Source organism: Drosophila hydei, unplaced genomic scaffold (assembly GCF_003285905.1).
Source record: "Drosophila hydei strain 15085-1641.00,03,60 unplaced genomic scaffold, DhydRS2 tig00008130-arrow-arrow-pilon, whole genome shotgun sequence".
Classification (NCBI taxonomy): Eukaryota; Metazoa; Arthropoda; class Insecta; order Diptera; family Drosophilidae; genus Drosophila; species Drosophila hydei.
This window is the reverse complement of record NW_022045839.1, coordinates 497,459-522,119: the sequence shown is the minus strand read 5'-3', so window position 1 is coordinate 522,119 and position 24,661 is coordinate 497,459. Positions and strand designations below refer to the sequence as shown.

The window sequence follows — 24,661 nt, the reverse complement described above, 5'->3', positions numbered from 1 at the left end:
GTGTGTGTGTGCATGTGTATGTGTGCGTATGTACATGTATTGTGTGTTCGTTTATACGTGTGCATAAGGTACTTGCATGCAAATGTATGTGTGTATGCTTATGTATTGGTCTATGCATGCATTTAGTATGCAGAGATGTCAATATTCGTACATACATATATACATGCCTACACAGTTCAGTAGTTAGCTGTCTAAATGGGGGCTCAGTATATGTGTGGGCATGTGTATGTATGTTTTCACATACATACATACATGCCAAACCGTATGTATGTATGAAGTAATTGAATGAAAATGTATGCAATACATATATATAAATAAATGCATAGTGCATGTGCATTATTTATAACTTGAGATTCGTCTTTAGAAAAGACAAAATAAAAGAAAAAAAAACCATTTGTTTGATCGGCTAATATCGATCAGCATTAGTTGTTCAGTCGCCTAGAAGTCGTTGACGATTGATGGCACTTAATAAGATCGTTAAAACGTTGTGCGACGGTAAAAAAATTTATATAAAATCTTGTGACCCGGATATTTAAATGCTTTAATGCATTCAAATCATTTTATTATTAAGTGTATTAAGTGTTAGTGTAAGTGTAATGAAAACGCAATGTTGCGCAATATTTATTTTCAGAACCCTAAAGGAATACGTGAATGTACGAAAGTTCTATGTGCACTGAAAAAGCTAATATGTGCGTGATTAATTAACGAAAAAAAATTCGAAACAACATCCCGTTTCTTCATTTTCTGCAGCAATTATGAATGAAGTAAGTATTGGCACTTACCATTTACATACATGTACACATATATACATATACATATGCATACATACGTATATATGTGCATTTACATGCATGTGTATGTATGTCAATAAATTCACATAGCCTATACGTCTGTCATTGCCAGAAGATTGCGACATATGTATGTACTGAAATACTTTTGTGTTTATTTATATATATATAGTACACATACATATAACTACAAATGGCAAACATTTTATTCGTCATCTCTCGGCTGCCTTAACTACTAAAGCTAATTTTATGACAGGAAGACAAAGACGAACAGTTATTATATTGTACATGTGGAGTATCCTTTCAAAGTCCGTTAGTTCAGTTAGAATTGTTGTTGAGCATAACTATGCTACCACAGCAATGGCCCAGCCAAAGAGCTTACAATTGTATGATTTTCCTTTGCGCTCTCCGTTGCTCTCTTTTTTTGTGGGCAGCTCAACGGTCGTCTGAAGCCGTTTGAATATTGTTATTCTATTTTCGTTTACATTTTGGTTTGAGAGCGCTCGCCTGTGTCTGCCTCTCTCTCTCTCTATTGAATTCTGTACAACTGTAACACTGTGCTTTTGTTGTTTCAGCCTCACTTCCTTCATAATATTTAGTTAATCAAGTGTAAACTCATTTGCGCTCTCAACACTATTGTTAAGAGCGTCTCTCTCTGTGTGTGCAGCTCTCTTCTTCTGAACAGATCAACAGTTGTGTTGTTGTCCTTCTTTCTCTTGATTTTTAAATTAAATGCAAGAAATGAGAATGAGTCAATGCATGAATGCGAGAGTCTTTAGTTGTCATTCTTTAAAAAGAGAAAGAGCACAAACTTAATAGAAAAGAAAACTATATAAGAAATAAGTAAATCTTGATAAGCCCATGCAAATAACTTGGATTTCAAATTTAGCAGAGGTTTAGTGAGGGTATTTTGTAGTCAGTCACAATCTACAAAAAAGCTTAAAATATATATTCACTAATATTTTTATTCTTCTTTAGACCTTTGATTTAGTTTTTGTAAATCAAAGTTATCAGGCTCAAACACCGGATGCGGTAAGCGTTTCGCAAGGCGATTTGGTTGAACTCGTAAATACAATAAAAAATCTTAACGAAACAAAGTGAGTACGAAGCTAAACAAAAGATATGTATTAAACATAATTTGTAATTTTATCTAAAAATTAACAATATAATCTTTCAGATGTTTTATCAGAGTCTCTGATGGATTAACAGCGCGCGAGGGCTTAGTTCCAATGGAAATCCTTGAAGTTAATTCAAATACGTTTACTTCTGGTAAAAATGAAAACGGTAAAACTAACGAAGCTGATTTGGATTTCAAAAAGAGGTAAACAGGGAAAAAAAAAATATAAAAATATATAAAATATTAAATATTGTAGGACCATTATTGGCGAGCTTTTGGAAACGGAGGAGGAGTTCTCGAGAGACTTACAATATGTAGTCGATAAGTATATAAAGGCTATTGATAAGCCGACCACACCACGATCGATACGCGACAGCAAAGACATTATCTTTTGTAATGTCATACAAATTGCCGAATTTCACATGTAAGATATATATTAATATATATATTATACTATAAATTTTGTATTATTTCAAATAAACTCTAACTTCAGGGTCTTGAAGGAGGGCCTTGAGTGCTATAGAAATCAACCTGATATGATAGCCAAAACATTCTTAAGACTTGAACGTGACTTTGACAAACATGTGAAATATTGCCGAAATGAGCCACTCGCACAGGAGTTTCTAGCGACTAATGTGGAAAGCCAAAATTTTTTTCGGGTGAGTTAATAACAAAAATTTTATTGAAACAGTTTTGGAATATTTCATTTATACAAAAAAAAGGTATATATATATATAAAAGGTATAAATACCAAACTACGAAATATTTAAAAACTATTGGCATTATATTGGAATTATTAAATCTATATAATATATATCTATATATCTATATATATATATATATATATATATATATGACTTTGTGACAGCCCTCGTTTTTACAACTTGTCTTTTCGATCAGTACGAACTTTTTCGAACAAGTGTTTTCTATTTTAAAGAACTTTGCCAACCATGATGCAACCTCTTGCAACTTGTTTGTTTCTGCCGCAAGTTTGATGTAAGTTGCGTTGATTAATGTTCGATCGGAAGGTCAAACTTGTTGCTCTTGTTGTTTGCTTCTAATTGGCCAAGCATATGTTCGCACTGCGAATCGAGTGGGATGTACTAGAGCATTGGGAAAGCTCAAGCTTTTATCAGTTGCACCTGTTTTCATACATATACAACATATTCTTCAGGTTTGTTTGCTTGCGAACTTTAGAGAGAATCAATTATGTAGCTCTGGCAGTTTATGAATGAATATTAGGTTGCAATTTATTGACTGTGGCCAGTGCGGTTTTGTGGTATGCTCGCTCAAGAAGTGAGAGGAGTATATGCCCTATGATTGGCTGTTGCGTGTGAATGAAATTAAAGTGAACTAAGTATATTTGTATATAACAAAGTGAGCTGAATATATTTGTATATATTATAAAGGTCGCATTGAAATTAGGCAAGAGTATACCTTGCGTAGCTTCGCCTGCTAAAGTTTTATGATTACTAACTGATGTTTAGGCAAGTCGAGCAGGACTACCTTTTTTAAATGGAAATTGAAAGAGCAATTACTTACATGAAATATGAAACTGCAAATGAACAAGTATTAGGCAGTCGTTAACAACCGACTGCTGCGGCCCTTTCTTGTTTATTATATTTATTCAAAATGGGTATTTAGGGTATATTGCTTTTGTGCAAATGTATGTAACCCTATATTCCAGAATAAATATATATATTCTTGAACAGGGTATTGAGTTGTATGACATTTGATATTCAACTTATTCACTAAAGCATTCCTAAGAAAAGCAAAATAGAAGAGATAAAGCAGAGTAGTTAAATACTTTAACTCTGTGTATTTTTAGTATTTTTGGTATTTAAATTACCGAAAAGTTATCTAAAATGCTTGAAGCAGCAGAAACCATTTAGATTATTCACACAATGTTCGAGTGTCAAAACGAACTCAGGCAAAGTTTCAAAGGTTCGGCTCGCGTTTGAATGGAGCTGCCGCCGCCTATATAAAGGCAATATAAATTTTTATATTGCTTAATATGAATATTTAATATTTAATTGTTAAAAATATATACTTTTTAGTATTTTAGTACCTTATAAATATAATTAATTAGCACTAATTGTTATTCAGAATAATGATCATGAATATTACTGGTAATTATCATTAATCATAATGATCATTAGCAATATGATTTTTTCTTGATCAATTTCGTAATGTATTTCAGTTACGTTTCATATATGCCTTGTTCTCTTTAAAATTGTTAATTACCCAATTTACTTATATATAAGATGCTATTAAATATATAATAATAGTAAAAAGTAAAGAAAAAATAAAAAATTAAAATAATATATTAATACATTAATATTTGTAGCTTTATTTAGGTAGCTTCTAGTCGAGCAACCCGAGAGCTTTCTTGCTTGTTTATATATCTGAAATGTATAAATGCATTTATATTTATTGTTTTTTAAATATATTGATTTGATTTGTATAGTAAACATATAATATAATATTAAAATGTACAAAATTAAATCCACATTGGATATCATTCATATCTTTCAGTCAAAGCAAAATTTGTTAATGTTTGCAAAAATAAATTGGTTTTTTAATGCATTTTTAATGTGTTTGACATTAAGACAGAGTATAAAATAGACATTACTGTGTTCGATGCGAGCTTTTTTTTCTTCGAAAATTTAATAAACAAAAATATCTAGAAAGTTAGCAGAAAATTGTATAAATAGTAATTAGAAAACATTTTGCTCACGTCCGTTCGACGGAGTGAGTGGGTTTCTCAAAAGTTTTTCAAATAATATGTATATATAATTTATATATATATAGATATATCTTTTGCCCATGCTTACATCTAGAAACCACATAGGTTGCAGTATTTGCAATCTGTATGTAAATCATATATCTATATATATATATATATATATATATATTTGATTTCTATTTGGTCAAATAGACAAACTTACGCACACAATGTTCAATGCTTTTTCAGAATATTATGTATACAGACATACAGACAGTCAGTCACATATATATAATATATATATATATGTGGATCTATTAGTTTATTTTTAAATCCAGACGTTTCTCTTTATTAAAGCTTTTGCACACTTCAGTGTATTCTGAGTTGTGTTTGCCATCGTTTCGTGATCTTTACACGTGGATATTACTTTCCTTGGTACCTAAAATTTTTTGCTCAAAAAGTTTCCAAAATATTTGTAAAATAAAAATTCAAAATATTACAACGTAATCGATGTGTTTTTTTCTATTAACTTAATACAGTTATGCAATATTCATCAAAATTAATATATATATCTATAAACTTGCAAATATGTATAGATCTCTGTGTGTGTGTGTGTGTGGGAATAGATGCGTAGTGCTAAATTTATATTGATGAACGAATTTAGCTTTCAAAGTTAGGAATTGTACTTGTGGAGGAATAATCACAGACATACATACGTACATCTATCTATGTATGTATGTATGTATGTACATTAATAAGCATTTACATGCATGCATACACACATGACCCAGTTACATACATATGCTATGTATGTAAAATTTGCAACAAGTGATTTTTATTAATACTCAAGATCCAACGCAACATATGCTCTAGCTAGCTATCTGCAAGGACATTCGTAAATAAGTTCTGGATTATGCCATATATACTAAGTGAATCGAGAATAAGTAAGTCATTGCCCGTTATATCGGTCAACACACAACTTGGCGTGGCGCAGCAACAACAAGTGTCAGCTACGGTTATATTCAAGAGCAAAGCGTATTCCCAGCGTCTATACGACCATGAAAACATCGCACAAACAAGTGAAATTCTTTAAAAATAATCAAATGAAATTATGTAACATGGAATTTAATGAAATTTCACATATTTTATAGACATGTTTTCACTGTCAAGTTATGTGACAAAATTAAGCAATTTGGAAACAAACCACAAATAGAAGAAGTGAAGTGTTCTAGTCGGTGTGGGCCGTTTAGCAGAGTATCTGCTAGGCATATCGCGCAGCTGTTATAAACCATCTAGCTTAGCAGTGCACACAGACAGAGAGAGGCAAACACACAAATGCACGCACGCCGCTTGCTTTGCATTTGATGCCAACGCTGAGCTTTTTCTGCTGATTCTTCTTCTGCATCAATCCCATACGTATAACTTGGATGTTTTGGAAATGTTGAGGATATTAAAGGGGCGACAAAATTTATACAAATATAAATCAAAGCTGAGTATTCAATACTTAAGACATCGAACTCTGGGAGTTAAAATAAGCTTTTGAAGCGAATGAGATGATGAGAGGGAGGAATATAGGGGTAATATTAGAAATGTGAATTATTCCATATTTGCAGATACTTCAGAAGAAAGAAAGACCCCATTTTTTTTACTTTTGCTTGAGATAATTTCTTAGCCATGATAAAGGATTTGCTAAAGGAGATATATATGAAAAATTTAGAATATTCAATAATTGCAGAAACTTCAGAAGAAACTATATATCATAGAAACTCTATATGCTAAGTTTCTATGATATATAGTTTCTTCTGATGTTTCTGCAATTATTGAATATTCTAAATTTTTTTTAAATTCGATCAAATAATAAAAATTGTATAAACATTTTATAGTTTTTGTACAATTTATTGGCCCCAGACTGAAAATTTATTTCTAAATTATTATTTATATATTATTTAAAATTCTCTTAGGAATTTAGTGAGGTGCTTCAAAGCTTTGAGCAATTAAATCCATTTATAATATAGTTTTATATAATATATAAATAATTAAAAAAAAAATATTTAAAGGATAATAAAAATGTATTAAATTTAATATATAAATATTTAAGTATTTATTAATATTTATATTTAATTATTATATATGTAAATAAATGTATTTGATTGTTTTTTTTATTTTGCCTATTTTATTATTATTAATATTCTTAAGTCATTTATTGTTAGACTAGAAACTTTGCCAATTTATTTTGAAGATAAATACTTTTAATTTTATTTTTAATTTATGGCACGTAAATTTGATAATTCCGAATAATACTTGAAATTTTGTTGTCACTCTTTCAGGAACTTTCGGCAAAGCTGGGCGACGACAAATCGCTATCTGAGCACTTGAAGCTTCCACTTCAGAGAATCAACGACTATAAGCTTCTGTTTAAGGTTCGGCATACATTGATTGTTTCTGTTTGTTTTACTAAAGTTAAACGGGATGCACGATTAATTTGTAACACAGAAATTAATATAATTTATGTAACTTGTATTTGAAATTAATTAACTGGTTTAATGTTTAATCCACAGGACCTAATTAAACTATCTCAATGCTTCAAAGATAATGTTAGGGACTTGGAGAGAGCTTTAGAACTAATGCTTAGCGTGCCGAGTAGAGCCTATGATAATATATTTATATCGAGTATTGAGGGCTATAGAGGTAACATACAGAAGTTGGGCAGGCTATTGCTGCATGAGCCTTGCTTGATTACAGATAAGGATGGTAAAACCCATGAACGATATTGTTTCCTGTTCAAGTCAAGAATTCTGATAACAAAAGTTCGCAAAATCTCTGAGAAGAAATCGATATTTATTTTGCAAAATATTATAAAGCTTCCGTTGTGCAATATTGAGGATCAAATCGAGGAAAAGCGCTTATTTCTCTCGTCCAAATCGCCAGACGAATTGAACAATTTGCAGCTATTTATCAAGCCTCACAACGAGGAAGGTCATCGAGTTTGGTATAATGAGATCAAGTCATATATCAACCACGTCGTGACCCTGCAAGAGCACACCGCAGACGATCTGAAAGTAGACTCGGCAAATATTGCCAGTGAGAACGAATTGATACTTCGTCTGCCCCACAAGGTTGAAGCGTATCAGCCCAACCTAGACATACGTCCATCCGACGTAGCCGAAAACTACTTTTTGAGTAAGGAGACCAAAGAACGCCTGCTCTTTGAAGAGCAGCAGCTGAAGAAGATCGAACAGGAAGCGTTCGAGCTGTTCAAGGCCCAGCAGAATATACAAAGTGTTGCACATCAAAATATCGAAATAAATACTCAAAAAGAGATTCGAACTGAGCAGAAGGTGGAAAGCCAGAGTTATTCGAAAACCGAATTCAATAAAAGTGAAATTAAGCTATCTTCCACTCTAGATAAACAAGAGTCTGTGGCGCCTGTGGTGCTGCTTGAATCTAGCGCATTTAAAAGTTCCGCGAATGAATCCAAAGAGCTTCTTGAAAATAGAAATGAAATCTCAAAGCTCCAACTAGAAGTTCAGGAGACTGTTGCCCAAAAAGTAGTAGAGCAAAAGCTAGAGCCAACCATAGAATCACTGGGGTCTAAGAAATCTGATGAAGTTCTAGTGCAAACTCCAATTACGCTTAAAGAAACTAGTGACGTAGAGAAATCGCAAAAGATTGAAATTAGAGACGATATTAGAGAGATAGAGAAATCTCAAGAGATTGAAACTAGAGATGTTATTAGTGAGATAGAGAAATCTCATCAACAAGAAACTCTAACCGAGGGTAAGAACAATGAAGATTTGAACTCTTATACCGATACAGAAATAATTGTACAAATTCCAATAAGCAATCCAATAGAAACTTTAAGCCATTCACATGAAACCCATAACAAAAACAAAATCGAGTTGGCAAATATACCTGGCTACAATGAATCGATATACGATAGCGATAGCGTTCAGCAAACCTCTAAGCAACGAGGCGAACATCAGAGCTTTACTAATATAACCGATTCAGCTTCATTAACGCAATGGAATAATCAACTTGCCGATATTGCTTTCAGGAATGGGGGCGAACGTTCTGCACAAGGTCCACCCCCACCACCCATACCTCCTCATTTTGTTCGAATGCCTGGCTTCTTTCAACCGCTTCCGCTTATATCGTATGAAACCACCGTAGAAATACTAATTATTAAAGCTCGCCCACCATCACCGCCACCGCGACCGCCACCGCCCATTAAGCGGGTGCTGGTTCATACCGAAAGTTTAGAACAGAAATCGCAAAACTTTTTGGAAGGTATCTATGACGTATCAACCTCAGACACATCGCTGCGCAATGCCAAGCAAAAGATACGAAACATTAAGACAGCGGTCTTAAAATCAGCCGATTCAACCAATTACGCCCAAGACACGGTTAAAAAGGCAAAAGCTCGCGACTTTGTACATATCTTTAATCCGCCCATTCGAAAGAAACGACCCATTTTTGAAATTGTTGAAGAGCCTGTAAATATTTGCGAAATTGAAGGCGACTATACTGAATCTATTGCTGACGATTTCAGAGACTCAAGTGTCGACTTCGAGGCCCGCGGCAGAAGTGTTAGCAGTATGGATGATAACTATTCCAGTTATTCACTGGCTACCAAACGGCGTATCGAAAGTAAGTTTCAACTGACAAATAACGGCAACAATAAACGATATGTGTGTGAGGCTCTAGAAGTATTCGATGTAAGCTAAACAAGTTAGATTCAAAACTCTCTGGAGTAAGTCAAGGTCCAGTCTATGATTGATTCAAATACCAAATATGTGTTGATATGTAATAGATGCCTTGCGTTCTAAACAATCTTAATGACATTCGAAAAGTATTTTAATATTTTGCTAACATTTTAGCAAATATATACGAACATTAACTAAATTTGTGTTGAATGTATTTTACCTCCTCGCATCAAAAAAAAAAGATCATTTAATATGCATTTTGTGTAGAATTTAAACACATTTAAGTAGTTTGCCTGACTAGCACATACTCCTTACACAGTCCTTGATGATGACATTGGAACTATTTTCTTGAATATTGGAATAGCTATCCAAGACTTAGAATGAAAAAATTATAATGATGAATATGAGTTAGACGCCAGAGTAGACCTTTTTAATAGACTATTTCTTGGTGATAAATGAATATTTTTGGCTTAGAAAAAGAGGGACTTATGGAGAGCTCTTTTAACTTTCAGACAACCTAATTATTTTGCACTTTAAGTTTAGAGTAAATCGAAAATGGTGAAAAATCTTCGGGAAGGCATAAGTTTTTCTAACAAGTTCAAATATTGTCTTTTTCTCTAATCGATCTACTAAGAGAGAGATAATAGTAAAGTGATCTATAGTCAAAATGTAGTAATACTAGATAAATCTGCTGAAGTTGTAATTTTATCTGGTTTGTCAAGTCCCGAACTGATCTATTCGATCTATAAAGATGGTCTATCTATAAAGGCAGTCGATCTACAAAGATGCTTAATCTATAAAAGCAGCCGATCTCTGGGGGTAGGTCAACAGCTATCCACCCGCACATCGTTTTTCCTAGTCTTCACGCCTCCTTTAACTTCCACATAAATTGTTTCGTTTGTTAGCCCAACAACACAAAGTTGATTTGATTAATATGAGAGGGCTGCCAATTTGTTTCGACTTGCTTCTTAAATTGTTTATATAAATATAAAAATATAAATATATATAAATTTCCAAAGTATTTATCTTAATCAATTTTCGGCTGATGCGCGTTGCTTAGAAATTGTTTTCGATTATCTCAATTTGATCAGCACACCATAAAAATAAATATATATTTATAACAAGTATATATTATATATGTTACATATACTATGTTTATTAAACCCAAATGCATTCAAAGCACAAACTGGCAGCCCTCTGCCGTAGTCGTTATAATATATCCTTGCTTATCCAGTTCCCTGAAAATCATATTTCTAAATCTGTTTTATCCGAATTTAGTGATCGCATTCTATAATCTATATTACATACATATCTTTACTATTTTCCATTCAACCCATGTCTGGTAAATAAAGAAACTAGTAGGTACAAGGACTATGATAGGGGCACCTCCTACGATAGTACTGTAGATAACAAGCACTATGGCGTTAGTACCAGACGTGAGCGGACTACTTTAGATAGAACTGAAGGACACTCACACCTGTTGTCAGCCAGTCGGGCCGAGAGTCGTGCCGAAAGCCGGGCCGAGAGCCGTGCCGAGAGTCGAGCCGAAAGCCGTGCGTCGTATTTGCAAAGTTCAACGTATAAACGTTTATCGGACGATCTGCCGCCGCGCTCCATTGAGAAGCCCATCATAACCAAAATGCTGAAAAGCGTCCACGTCGAAAGTAAGTTTGAACAAAATAGTTTTGCCTTGAAAATGGCTTTAATCATTTTGAGTTTCTTGCAGGCGGAGAGACAGCGCATTTTGAAATCCAGTTTAACGAGCAGCCAGGATCCGTTACGTGGCTCAAGGACAACAAGGCCTTGGACGATCGCCTAGCGGATCGCATTATACAAACAAGTGCTCCAATGAATTCGTATCGCTTGGATATTAAAAATTGCAGGTGATTTAACTACAGGCATTTGGCCTTGACCTACTTAACGAACCGCAAAAACCGCACAGAATCTGGCAAACTTTATTTCTGCTTTCATAAATACTATACCAAAGCTTTTATTTTTTGATAACATTTTAAAAATTTTCGAATTTATAGTGAAAATGATGCTGGAACATATACAGTTCGCGCGCAAACTGCCTCCGAAACAACAACTGTTACCGCGCAGCTGGCTGTGGGCCAAGGTAAGCTTTGTCAGTACTGTTATTACTTATTTTATTATTCTATTTCTTATAAACTATAACAGTTGGTGGTCATGACGAGACGAAAACCAATATTGCGCCAGCATTTTTGGTTAGCTTGAAGGATGCTGAAATGATTGAAAATACTCTATTTCGGTTTATGGTCAAAATTTTGGGCGATCCAAAGCCCAGAGTTAAGTTGTAAGTAAAAGAAGCTCTACGACTCTATTTAATATGATTTATATAATCTAAAATGTTCTAGTTATGTATGAGATGTTAATGTTGGGTCTGAAAATTAACTTTTAAGAATTTGGAACTTTAAAGTTTGTCTATAACGAGAGCGTTCAGGGTAACCAATCAGAATAAGACTGAGACTCTGATTAAATGAATTGAACTTAACAATTTAGTTTCCGCCAAAGTTTCTCTATGCATATAATTCTTTAAAATAATAAAGATCTATCTTATGTCGGGTTTTCTCTGCAAGAGTAGGTGAGTATAACAAAGATGCCAAAATTTTGTATGAAGACTCTGCACAGACTTTGAATGCTGCAATTTTATATGCCCAACCACACCCTAGAAAAATGAAGAATTTAGAGTAGAAACATCTTGGGCTTTAGCACATTTGAGTGATTGTTAGAGTATGTCTTGCCTTAGCTCAGTTGACAAATCAAAGTTCTTTAAGCAGTAGCTCTAGGCTAGGTATTTCCTAGTTTGGCACTCCCGACTTGAGCACAATTTGGTGTATATTTATTATGTTTTTAAACTAACAATGAAACTCACATAAAATTCATTTTCTATTTTTAGCTATAAGAATGAGAAGGAAATTCTTGAGACAAATGACAGAATTCAAATCATACGTGAAAAGGATTATTTGGGCTTTTATGAGCTAGTCATTGCGGAAGTGCAGCCAGAAGATGCTGGCGTATATTCCTGCAAAGCAGTGAATAAGTTTGGCGAAGCCAGCTGCGAGGCGACAGCAACTACTGTGGGTACGTATATAACATTCTCTAGGTCAACCTAATCATATTTCATTAAATTTGAATAACATTTAATTTCACATTATTTGCTTTTCTTTGTCAGACTTTAAGAATCCATTTGGTGCGCTGAGCGGTCAAATTTTGCAGAGTGGAGAAAAGTCGATATTTTCATGGAAACGAAATGGAGAACCTTTCGATCCCGAAGAACGCTTCAAAGTGCTCTTCGGCGAGGATGAGGATTCGCTAGCTTTGGTATTCCAGCACGTCAAGCCTGAAGATGCTGGCTTATACACGTGTGTGGCGCAAACTTCAACGGGAAATATTTCCTGCAGCGCCGAGCTTTCAGTGCAGGGTGCGATTCAGACTTTGAATAGGGAGCCGGAGAAGCCAACCCTAGTTATTGAGCATCGCGAGGCGAACACCAGCATCGGCGCCACTGCCATACTGGAACTGCAGTGTAAGGGCTTCCCCAAGCCGGCTGTGCTCTGGAAGCACGAAGGCGAAGTCATTCAAGTCGACGACAGACACAAGTTCATGTTTGAAGACGAGGAGAGCATGTCCTTGGTTATAAAGAGCATAAATACCGAGGATGCTGGCGAATATACCATTGAAGCGATCAATGAGCTCGGCCAGGATGCAAGCTCCATTAATTTGACTGTTAAAGGTAAGGGACTTTAGATGAGGAATATCTTTAAGAAGCTAACTGAAAGTCATAATTAAAATTTTTTTATTTAATTAAAATTAAAATCTTATTTATTTAATTGTTCAGCCCCACCGAAAGTGAAGAAAGTCGAGAACATAGTTTGTTCAGCTGGTGAGACAGTGCGTATGCAAATCGAAGTTGAAGGATTCCCGCAGCCTGATATAAATGTGACCAACAACGGCAAAGATATATCCGGCGAAAGTAATGTGAAGATTACAACGAATTCTGTTGGCAAAGGCTCCATTAAAGTTACTGTGGAGATATCTGATATTAAGCTATCACAGGCTGGAAACTATTCGATTAGAGCCACCAACGATCTGAGCCAGACGTCAGAGTATTGGAACTGCACCGTGAAATCGAAGCCAGTTATTGTCAAGCATTTCGAAGAGGAATATATTCACGGCGAAAAGGAAACCGTACAGATGTCCGTACGCGTCGATGCATTCCCTGAGCCAAAGCTGAGTTGGTATCACGATCAAACTGAAATCAAGACCACCGAGAAGAAATATAAGGTCGAGTCCGACGGCAATACGTATACCCTAAAGATCACTGGCGCCACTCGCGTGGATGCTGGCAAATATACCGCCAAGGCGGTAAACGAGCACGGATCGGCAACCAGCGAAACGCAGCTGCTGATGAAGTGCACCCCGGAACTGGCGAAGAAATTGCAGAATATTACCGTCAAGGAAGGCGAAACCAATGTTGAGCTGGCCGTCGGCATCGATGCCTATCCTGTGCCCAGCATCAAGTGGTTCATTGATGGCATCGAGATCGACGAGAAGCGCAATGAATTCCTCAAAACAACTGAAGGAAATATTCATAAGCTCGTCCTTAAGGAGGTTGCTGTCAACATGCAGGGCAATTACTGCTGCAAGATAATGAACGACTACGGCATGATCGAGGACAACTGCACGGTGACAGTCAACTGTGAGTGCAATCGAATATAGAGGAATACGAAACTGCTTTGATACATAATTTCAATTTCCTACAACTTACAGGCAAGCCAAAGATAAGAAGAGCACTCAAGGATGTTGAAGTTAAGGAGGGCGACTCGCTGACCTTAGAAGTTGAGATCTATAGCAATCCGGATGCCAGCATCAAATGGTAACTATACTGCTTAATCCCTAATTGAATTATGAATATTTTCACTTGGATAAATTACAAATTCTAGGTTTAAGAATGGACACGAAATTCATGAAGATGCAAGAATTAAAATCACCAGAGATACGCAACGCATTGAAAACTACTATTTGACTTTGAATCTTGCCAAAATTGAAGATGCCGGCACGTACGAAGTTAAGGCAGCTAACTTCATCGGCGAGACAACGTCAAGTTGCAAAGTTCTTGTTTTGAGTAAGTACATTTTTTGCTAGAAATAGAAACTTGGTTTTAAAGCGTGTAAGCAGAAGTCAAGGGCAATCGTCCACATATTGGATACAATTTACTTTTATTGATATTATTTTTTAACAGACTTGAAATGATTTTTCGCCAATATCAATCGATGGTTAAGCTGCAGGCTTACTGCAAGTTTATGAATTACGTTTTTAAAGAGACAAAGTTTATTTTTGAATATTTTGCATTAATGCAAAATTGTCAAATATTTCTGCATCAAAAACAACTTTCACATGTGAAACTTTACAGATTTTAGTTTTCAGAATCATATTGCTTTTAGAAAGTAGAAATTACCTAGAACCTTTTCGCTAAATTCCAAAATTCACTCAAGTAATTTATCAACTGCATGCAGCAAACGTGCGCTGAAAAAAAAACTTAGCCAAGGCTAAATATGATCACAACTGATCTCAGCTACTCTGATTTGCTGTGCATTCGAAGCAATTCCTGCTAATATTATATATATTATAGAAATTTGATTACACCCCATTATTTGTCATCGTCTAGAGATCACTATATACAAAAAAAAACTTTGCTGATCTCTTTTAATACCGCTGAATGATCTATGACTTTAGTTTTAGTGAAATTCTATCAAAGCTCGTGGAGTTTAGAGCTTATTAATGGCGTTTAAAATTAAGAAAATATATTAAATTAAAACATTTTTAATAAATTTAGCCAAAGACTGTTTATCCGTGGAAGAAACCGTGACAAAAACAATGCTCGCTACATCAGAGCAGGCAGAGGAAGGGGGTAAAGGAAAACACATTTCTAAATACTTAACTAACTAATGTATATAAATTGAATGGATGAATGAATGACATGCTCTATAAATGCTTCTCTTTAATAATGCTGTACAAAATTAGCTATTTGATAAGCAAAATGAATGATATTTCCAGAATAATATATTATTAGATTGATATTTATAGAGACTCTACAGAAACCAAGGTCCAAGGTATCAACTAGAGCTAATATTCTAGGTGTATATATATCATGTATATATAATTATAAATATGGAGGCAAATGTGCTTGCCATATCCATAGGTCAAGCCCATGGAAAACGCATGAATCAAGAACTTTTATTGGGTATTGGAAACAGGATATTAAGTTTGTCTATGTGTATGTGTATGAAAACTTGTTTGCAAGATATTTTAACCAAAACTGCATCTTACATAATCTGATCTGATCTATTTTAAGAAGAATAAATCGGATTTTCGAAAAACTCTTAACGATATCTTAACCAAAGGCAGCACGACACAGCTCCTAACATATTCGATGTATCTGATCAAAATCGACTTTCAAATCGATCGATTATAAATTATTTTGTATATAAATTCTTTACAGCAGTAAGCAAGTAAGAGTATTAACTCGTCGGTGTGTGCTTTGTGAATATATAAAATCTGAAATTTTAATATGAAAACTTTCAATTTTATAGCTGTACCTGAGATTGTGCACATAGATGTTTTCCAAATACACAGCTTCGAGAGTGTTCCTCTTAAATATGAAGTAATTGCCAAGGGCATACCTAAGCCGGAGGCGATTTGGTATCACGACGAGAAGCCTATCGCAGCTGACAAGCATTTTGCTATATCAAATGACGGGGTGAGTCGAAATAAGCATTTGTTGCTTAAGTATTTCGGAAAGTAATGATAATATATGTTCTAGGAGCTTTATAAATTGGAGGTGAAATCCTTGGAGCTAGCCGATGCTGGCGAATACAAAGTGGTAATCAAAAATAAATGCGGCGAGAAGAGCCATAAGGGAGTACTCTCGCTCTCAGGTAAAACTCTATCTCAATTGATATTTATATTATTTATATTTATTTTCTTGTATTACCTATTTTTCTAGGTGTTGCTGAGTACAGAAAACCCTTGATAATCGCTGCCAGCGGCTTGCGTGACATCAAATTGAAGAAGGGAGAAACCGTTAATGAAGCCGTGGTATTCACCGCCGATCCTTTGCCGGAAATCATTTTGCTGAAGGATGGCGTGCCAGTTAGCGGCGACAAAAAGAATATATTGAAGACTGAATCAAAACAATTAGAAAACGGCTTAGTCCAATATACGTGCACGCTAAATATACAAGACGGTAAACCTTATTATAAATTTATCTAAGGAAATGATCTATAAATTGTCCTTCGTGTTATAAGTACAGGGCATATGCTAGTCGGATATATTCTAACTGTTATATCTTTATTCTACTAAAGCTGACATTAAGGACTCAGGACGCTATGAGCTTAAGGCAAAGAATAAGTATGGCGAGATGGCCACAAGCGGCTACATAGATGTCCTATCGAAGCCTGAAATTACTGGCTTGGTAAATCATAAGTGCATGCCCGGACAGTCGGTGTGCTTTGAGGCAATAGTGCTGGCCAATCCAAAGCCAAAGGTCTCCTGGACCCGGGGCAATGAGAACCTTTGCAACAATGAGAGCTGCGAGGTTATCGCCGATGTTGACGCCGATAAATACAGAATCGTATTTCAATCGGTCACGCCAAAAGACGATGGCAAATACGCGATTGCAGCCATCAATTCAGAGGGCAGAGCTGATGCAGAGTTTAATTTGAATGTGCTAGGTAAGGTCAAATATAAATAAGAGCACTAAAAAATAATATCTTACACTGAAAACCAATTACAGTGGAAAAGCCCGCCTTTATAGTGCCGCCAGAGGCCCAAGCCATTCATGACTTCCAGCCTGCAATCACAAAGGTAGTCGTACATGGCGTGCCTGCACCGGCTCTGCAGTGGCTTAAGGATGGCAAGCCAATTGATCTTGAAGCTGTCGACAAACTAACCCAGCAAAAGGTTTATCTTGCCAAATCTACAAACGCAACAACCGATCAAGTCGAGGGCACACTTGAAATTCCCAAATTCAAGGAAAACGTTGCTGGCACGGTAAGACCCCTGATCTATAAGCAATGATATCAGTCTTAGGTTAAATCTTTATCTTATAGTACACTTGCGTGGCCAAAAATGAAATTGGAGAAACGAAAGTACCATTTGAGTTGGCTTTGCAAGCGCTGGCACCGAGCTTTACCAAAAAACTGAACAGTGCGTTGGACGCTCAGCAGGGTGAACCTCTTGTCCTCGAGTGCGCTGTGGATGGCAGCCCTTTGCCGACAATCCAATGGCTCAAGGACAGCGACGAAATCACACCAAATCCCAGGTATTTGCTTGCTTACTTAAGAGTAATATAATTATATAAACTCATCTTACTGCATAGAGTAAAAATGACGACTACACCCGAAGGATTAGTCAAATTGGAAATCACCAATTGCCAACCGAATGACTCTGGCGCCTACAAATTGGTCATTTCCAATCCACATGGCCAGAAAGTTGCGTTGTGCGCAGTTGCAGTGAAGCGTAAGTATTAGTGAAAATTGTAAAAGATATCTCTTTAATAACTTAAACTTTATAAATTATTAATATAACAACTTTTTTAATTTTTAAATTTTACAGCCAAGGAAATGCAGCCGAAATTCTTGAAGCCGTTCGAAAATCAATCTGTCACGGTTGGCCAGCCATTGAAATTGAGCGCTGAAGTCACAGGTTTTCCTGCTCCTGAAATCAAGTGGTACAAGGATGGTCTGCTCCTGCGTCCTAGCGCAAATATTGACTTAATCAACAATCCCAATGGACAAATTGGCCTGATGTAAGCAAAGATAAGACCATTTTTCAACTGAAATATTCATATGGATCATTCATGTTTCTAAATCTAGTGTGGATACCGTGGATGACCAAGATGCTGGTATTTACAAGTGTGTAATTGTTAATAAGGAAGGCGAGGCAGAGAATGCTGTGAAAGTCGAAGTTATTCCTAAGGAATCCAAGCCCATATTTGTTGCCGAGCTGCAAGACGCTTCGAGTGTGGAAGGATTCCCAGTTAAGATGGACATTAAGGTTATTGGTAGTCCAAAGCCGAAACTCCAGTGGTTCCATAATGGCCATGAAATCTTGCCCGATAACAAGCATGTTGCCATTCTGGAGAGTCCTGACAACACGTTCAGCCTCGTTATAGACAAGACACTGCCAACTGACTCTGGATTATATGAAATTGTCGCACAAAATTCGGAAGGTTCAACTGCCTCGAAAGCCAAATTGTATGTTGCACCGAAAATTGATGAAACAGCCACGGAGGAAGCACCACAATTTGTCTCTGGACTGCGGGATGTTAATGCCGATGAAGGCAAAGAACTGATATTATCTGCGCCATTTATTGCAAACCCTATGCCAGAGATAATGTGGTCCAAGGATGGAGTTCCATTAGTACCCAGCGAACGTTTGCTTATGACTTGTGATGGCAAGCACGCAGGTCTAACCATTAGCCCAGTTGAAGCCTCTGACTCTGGTACATACAGCTGTCTGCTGGCTAATCCCTTGGGCGAGGATGTATCTCAGTGCAATGCTAATGTTAGGAAAGTCTACAAGGCGCCACTGTTTACGCAAAAGATATCTGATCAACAACAAGCTTTTGGAAACAATGCCAAAATTCCAGTTACGGTCTCTGGTGTTCCATATCCAGAACTCACGTGGTTCTTCGACAACAAGCCCATAGAGGAGTCAAGCAAATACTCTATTAAAAATGATGGAGACCATCACATGCTCATTGTAAATGATTGTCAAGCGTCCGACAAGGGCGAATACAAGTGCATTGCCTCGAATAGGGAAGGCAAGGACATTACTCAGGGTCGTCTAGAAATTGTTAATGAAGTGTAAGTATATTATTGAACACGAAATTCCAAATCCCAATTGTATATTATGATATTTTCCATTAGCAAAAAGCATATGCGTTCCGAGCCACCAGTATTTCTTAAGAAAATTGGAGATTGCGATGTCTACGATGGTATGTCGGCGAAGTTTACGGCTTGTGCAACAGGCTATCCAGAGCCGGAGGTGGAATGGTTTAAGAACGACCAAAAACTATTCCCATCTGATAGAATTGATATTGAAAAGGAATCAAATGGTCTTCTACGCCTATCTATCAAAAATGTTAATGAATATGATGTGGGTCGTTATTCCTGTCGTATATACAATCCCTATGGAGATGATATCTGTAATGCCGAGTTATATTATGATGGTAGGTCTCACTGAAGTTGGAGTTAACTAATATTACATGCTTTTCAAACTTGTTTTCGTCTTGAAACAGTCATTGACTCACATCAACGTCCATTGGGAGAGCAGTATAGCGACTTCAAGCAATACAAGAAAACTGGTGCTCCACCACCACTACCAGAAGGTCCCATTATATCTCGCATGACCGATAGGCGTCTGCTTTTGTCCTGGAAGCCATCGGTACCATTGACGCCCAGATATCCAGTCACCTATCAGGCATGTTATAATATATTTCTTACTTGCTTAGAAGCTATTTTTTATGCATGCTCTCCACACTTAGGTGGAAAGACTAGATTTACCAGATGGCGATTGGCATACCTTAAGAACTGGCATTCGTAGCTGCAGCTATGATATTAGAAACTTGGATCCACTTAGGGATTATAAGTTCAGAATTCGCGTAGAGAATAAATTTGGCGTAAGCGATCCCAGTCCATACACTCAGACATTTAGGTAACTTAGCAACTTTTACCAAAGTGGAGTATATAATTTAATGTAATTTAAATCTTAGACAAAATCTTATACCGGAGCCTAAGAAGACCTACACTTATCTGCCACCTGGCACTGACTTTAGACCAGACACTTCGCCCTATTTTCCAAAGGACTTTGATATTGAACGTCCCCCGCACGATGGCTTGGCTCAGGCTCCTCAGTAAGTTACTTGATAACCACTTTTAGAATATACCATGAGTATAATATAATTTTGTATAGATTTTTACTTCGCGAAAATGAGATATCATATGGAGTCAAGGGACACAACACTGAACTTATGTGGTTCGTCTATGGTTATCCCAAGCCAAAGATGACCTATTACTTTAACGACAGTCTAATTGAACCCGGTGGTAGATTCGATTACAGCTACACTCGTAACGGACAGGCTACACTATTCGTTAACAAGTAAGTTGGCAAGGGAATTGGCACGAAGTATAGAAAAATACTAGAATATCTTTTAATGATATCCATCGAATCTAAATATTTTTTTAAATATAAAGCATGTTAGATCGCGACGTTGGATGGTATGAAGCAGTGGCTACAAATGAGCATGGCGAGGCTAGACAACGAGTTCGTCTTGAAATTGCCGAATATCCACGATTCACAAAGCGTCCCAATGAAACGTTCATAATGTCACGTAAAAATGGACGCATTGAAGCCAGGATAACAGGCATTCCGATACCGGAAGTGCATTGGTATAAGGATTGGAAACTTTTAACTGAAACATCACGTATTAAGATGCACTCCTATGATCCCGATGTGTATATACTTGCAATACACGACTCCATAATCAAGGATGGAGGTCTATACTCAGTGAGCGCGCGAAATATTGCCGGCTCTATAAGCACCTCAGTCACGGTGCACATTGAAGAAAATGAAGATCAATACATCTATAAGACTTATGGCAGGCATCCATATGTGCGCGCGAAACAATTGCGATATGAGGACAAATACGATATTGGCGATGAGCTAGGCCGCGGCACGCAGGGTATAACATATCATGCTGTGGAGCGAGCAACTGGCGATAATTATGCAGCGAAGATCATGCATGGACGACCAGAGCTGCGACCATTCATGTTAAATGAGCTCGATATGATGAACATGTTTAATCACAAGAACTTGATCCGGCCATATGACGCGTATGAAAATGATCGCGGCGTCACACTCATACTTGAGCTGGCTGCCGGAGGAGAACTTATCAAGGACAATTTGCTTATGAGGAATTACTACACCGAGCGAGACATTGCCAATTATATGCGTCAAACTTTATATGGCTTGGAGCATATGCATGATTTGGGCGTTGGCCATATGGGCTTAACGGTAAATAGCCCTTAACTTAGGTATATAGAGATCTATATTTACGTTTGACTCTCTATTTTTAGATTAAGGACTTGCTGATTTCAGTCGTTGGCAGCGATTATATCAAAGTATCTGACTTTGGTCTATCGCGGAAAATAAATAAGCACAATTTGTCAACGCTGGACTATGGAATGCCAGAGTTTGTCTCGCCAGAAGTTGTTAATAAGGAAGGTGTTAGCTTTTCACATGATATGTGGACAGTTGGTTTAATCACATACATACTGCTCGGTGGCAGAAATCCGTTCATGGGCGCTGATGACAGAGAAACATTAACCAAAATCCGCGAAGGTCGCTGGGACTTCTCAGATTCCATTTGGACACATATATCTGAAGATGGTCGTGACTTTATAAGCCGGCTGCTGCTATACAGCCCAGAAGAACGTATGGATATAAAGACCGCATTGAAGCATCCTTGGTTCTTTATGCTCGATAGAAAGGCATCCGATGAAGATTATCAAATTGGAACGGATCGCTTGAAGCACTATTATGACCACTTCAGGGATTGGTATGCAAATGCTTCCTGCAAAAACTATTTCCGTCGTCGTCGCCTAAGTGGATGCTTCCAACATCCTTCGAAGATGGTATACCCTCCTGGACATTCATACACACCTGAAAATACGCCCGAACCCTTCATCGAACCGCGTACCAGAACTAAGGAAGTTGTTTCTAAATTCCTGCATCCCGATTATGAGTTGGGTCTCATACAATCCGAGAGCCAGTACGTAAAACTAAAAATAAAGGCAATAATTTTATGGACTAATTTTTTTGAATTTCTATTAAAGCTATCAATATGGTCCCGATACCTACTTACTGCAGCTAAGAGATGTAAGCTTCCCCGTGAGACTACGCGAGTACATGAAGGTCGCCCACAGACGTTCGCCATCCTTTGCTCTAAACGATTCAGTTGATTGGTCGGTAAGTATCTTTTAGAAAAGGTGAATAATGCCAAGGAAATCCCTAAAAATCAATATTATTTTTAGCTCCCAGTTATCCGTGAAAGACGTCGCTTTACTGATATAATGGATGAGGAAATTGACGATGAACGCACAAGGAGTCGCATTAGCATGTATTCCGCTAATGATTCGTACTCTATTAGACGTCTGCGAACCGAGCTGGGGCCACGTCTAAATGAATATACTGAGGCAGATGCGATGATAGAAACTCAGCGCGAAGGCTACCCACCCTTCTTTAGAGAAAAGCCACAAACTATTGCCATTACAGAAAACAGGCCAGCGCATATTCACTGCTTTGCAGTTGGCGATCCCAAGCCATGTGTGCAATGGTTCAAGAATGATATGGTTGTGACTGAGAGTAAACGTATCAAGATCACTTTCGATGAGGATGGTCGCTCGATATTGCGCTTTGAGCCAGCAAGTCATTTCGATGTTGGAATCTATAAGGCTGTTGCCAGAAACAAGGTTGGCCAGACTGTGGCCAGATGTCGTATAGTGATTGCAACTCTCCCCGATGCACCAGACTCGCCGGAAGTTTCGGCAACGAGTGCCTCGGAAATTCTACTTAGATGGAAACAGCCGCGCGATGATGGACACTCTCCAGTCATGTGCTACAGTCTGCAATACAAAATGCAAAATTCTGACGCCTGGACAACTGTAGCCGATAATATCGATCATGAATTCTATCTCTTACACGAGCTCTCGCCTAACACGAATTACCAAATTCGCCTTGCGTCGAAGAATCGCATAGGCTGGAGTGATATGGGAATACCCGTAAATGCAACAACTTCTGGACCGGATTCACCCAAGGTTCACATTACCAAGGCCATGAAGCATTTGCAAATGCTCACAGAAAAGGGTCAAGAAGTGGTGCTCGAGGAAGAGCGTGTGCACATGGACTATCATTGTGAGCGCGAGCCGCCTAACTGGGTAACTGATGCGTCCGTCAGTGATAAGTACAGCTTCATTTCTGAGATCGCGCGCGGAGAGTTCAGCACCATTGTTAAGGGAATTCAGAAATCCACAGATACAGTTATTGTCGCAAAGATCTTTGAAGTAACTGATGACAATGAAGAGGCAATAGTCGCTGAGTTTGATAACTTTAAGACGCTAAGGCATGAGCGTATACCCGCATTATTTGGCGCCTATAAGCCCATGAATGTGCCGATCGCCATATTTTTGATGGAAAAACTTCAGGGCGCCGATGTGCTTACCTATTTCTCTAGTCGACATGAATACTCTGAACAAATGGTTGCGTGTGTTATCACCCAGCTCTTGGATGCGCTGCAATACTTGCACTGGCGTGGATATTGTCACCTAAACATACAGCCAGACAATATTGTTATGGCATCGGTTAGATCGATTCAAGTGAAGCTTGTCGACTTCGGCTCAGCGAAGAGAGTGAATAAGCTGGGCGTCAAGATAACACCGACTGGCATGTTGGACTTCCAGCCGCCAGAAATGATTAACGACGAACCTGTCTTCCCACAAAGCGACATTTGGTCGATGGGCGTGCTAGTCTACTTACTTCTATCTGGCACTAGTCCATTCCGTGGCGCCGACGACTACGAAACTCAGCAGAACATTTCCTTTGTGCGATATCGTTTTGAGAATCTCTTCAAGGAGGTTACTCCGGAAGCAACCAGATTCATTATGCAACTCTTTAAGCGACATCCCACGTAAGATAAAATGCTTTGAAAAGTAAACAAACTCATTAAATACATTTATCTCTCTAAATATAGGAAACGACCATACACTGATGACTGTCTGGAGCACAGATGGCTGATGTCCTCCGATTATATGGTTAGAAAACGTGAGCGCGCCGTATTCTTAGGCTGTCGACTAAAGGTAATTTTACTGAAATGAATTTCTTTGAATTTGATCTAAACATTACCTGAAATCTATTCGGCAGACTATTTGCGATGAATATCACGAATACAAGAACAAAGCTGCTTCAACATCCAAGTCCTTCTATGCAGTCGAAGGCGCACCCACACCTTCTCAACTACTACGATCAAACAGCATTCAAGAGGAACTGCTCACAACCTTTTAGATACAAAGAAACTAACAAGAATAACTACGAATATTTCTATATTTCAGCACATAAATCCCAAAAACAGAAGAAGAATGAGAAAGATAATTTAAAATGAGATTATAATCGAAAATGTTGTTGTCAATAAATTAAAGCTTTTCGCAATATCACATACTTATTTCCCAAACCAATATCTGTAGACGTT

At 37.2% G+C, this 24,661-nt stretch overlaps 1 protein-coding gene across 4 annotated transcripts; it reads left to right on the top strand.

Annotated features, from left to right (window-relative positions):
* The first annotated feature begins 411 nt into the window (after window positions 1-411).
* Window positions 412-24,661, top strand: LOC111600131 (obscurin). 4 transcript variants are annotated; one of them, XM_023316098.2, is made up of 38 exons: window positions 412-495; window positions 632-764; window positions 1,767-1,885; window positions 1,966-2,109; window positions 2,162-2,329; window positions 2,399-2,564; window positions 6,958-7,050; window positions 7,189-9,277; window positions 10,686-10,997; window positions 11,060-11,216; window positions 11,364-11,449; window positions 11,512-11,647; window positions 12,251-12,435; window positions 12,527-13,087; window positions 13,193-14,053; window positions 14,125-14,230; window positions 14,298-14,479; window positions 15,191-15,265; window positions 15,948-16,114; window positions 16,178-16,292; window positions 16,361-16,600; window positions 16,719-17,087; window positions 17,150-17,406; window positions 17,466-17,677; window positions 17,735-17,874; window positions 17,971-18,163; window positions 18,231-19,223; window positions 19,287-19,588; window positions 19,658-19,839; window positions 19,904-20,073; window positions 20,132-20,272; window positions 20,332-20,517; window positions 20,613-21,432; window positions 21,495-22,189; window positions 22,254-22,386; window positions 22,452-24,103; window positions 24,167-24,272; window positions 24,337-24,661. In XM_023316098.2, the coding sequence occupies exons 2-38, from the start codon at window positions 756-758 to the stop codon at window positions 24,475-24,477; spliced, it is 12,663 nt and encodes a 4,220-aa protein (XP_023171866.2). In that variant the 5' UTR covers window positions 412-495; window positions 632-755; the 3' UTR covers window positions 24,478-24,661. The 4 variants fall into 4 exon arrangements, with proteins under 4 accessions (XP_023171866.2, XP_023171868.2, XP_023171867.2 ...); XM_023316100.2 differs by having other exon boundaries at window positions 7,189-8,407; window positions 24,337-24,660; XM_023316099.2 differs by lacking the exon at window positions 15,191-15,265.

Excerpts from the sequence above, each read along its gene's own strand:
- LOC111600131 (XM_023316098.2), top strand. Across the intron at positions 11,450-11,511 it reads GCAGCTGGCTGTGGGCCAAG|TTGGTGGTCATGACGAGACG; the intron begins GTAAGCTTTGTC and ends AAACTATAACAG. Across the intron at positions 14,480-15,190 it reads TTGCAAAGTTCTTGTTTTGA|CCAAAGACTGTTTATCCGTG; the intron begins GTAAGTACATTT and ends TAATAAATTTAG.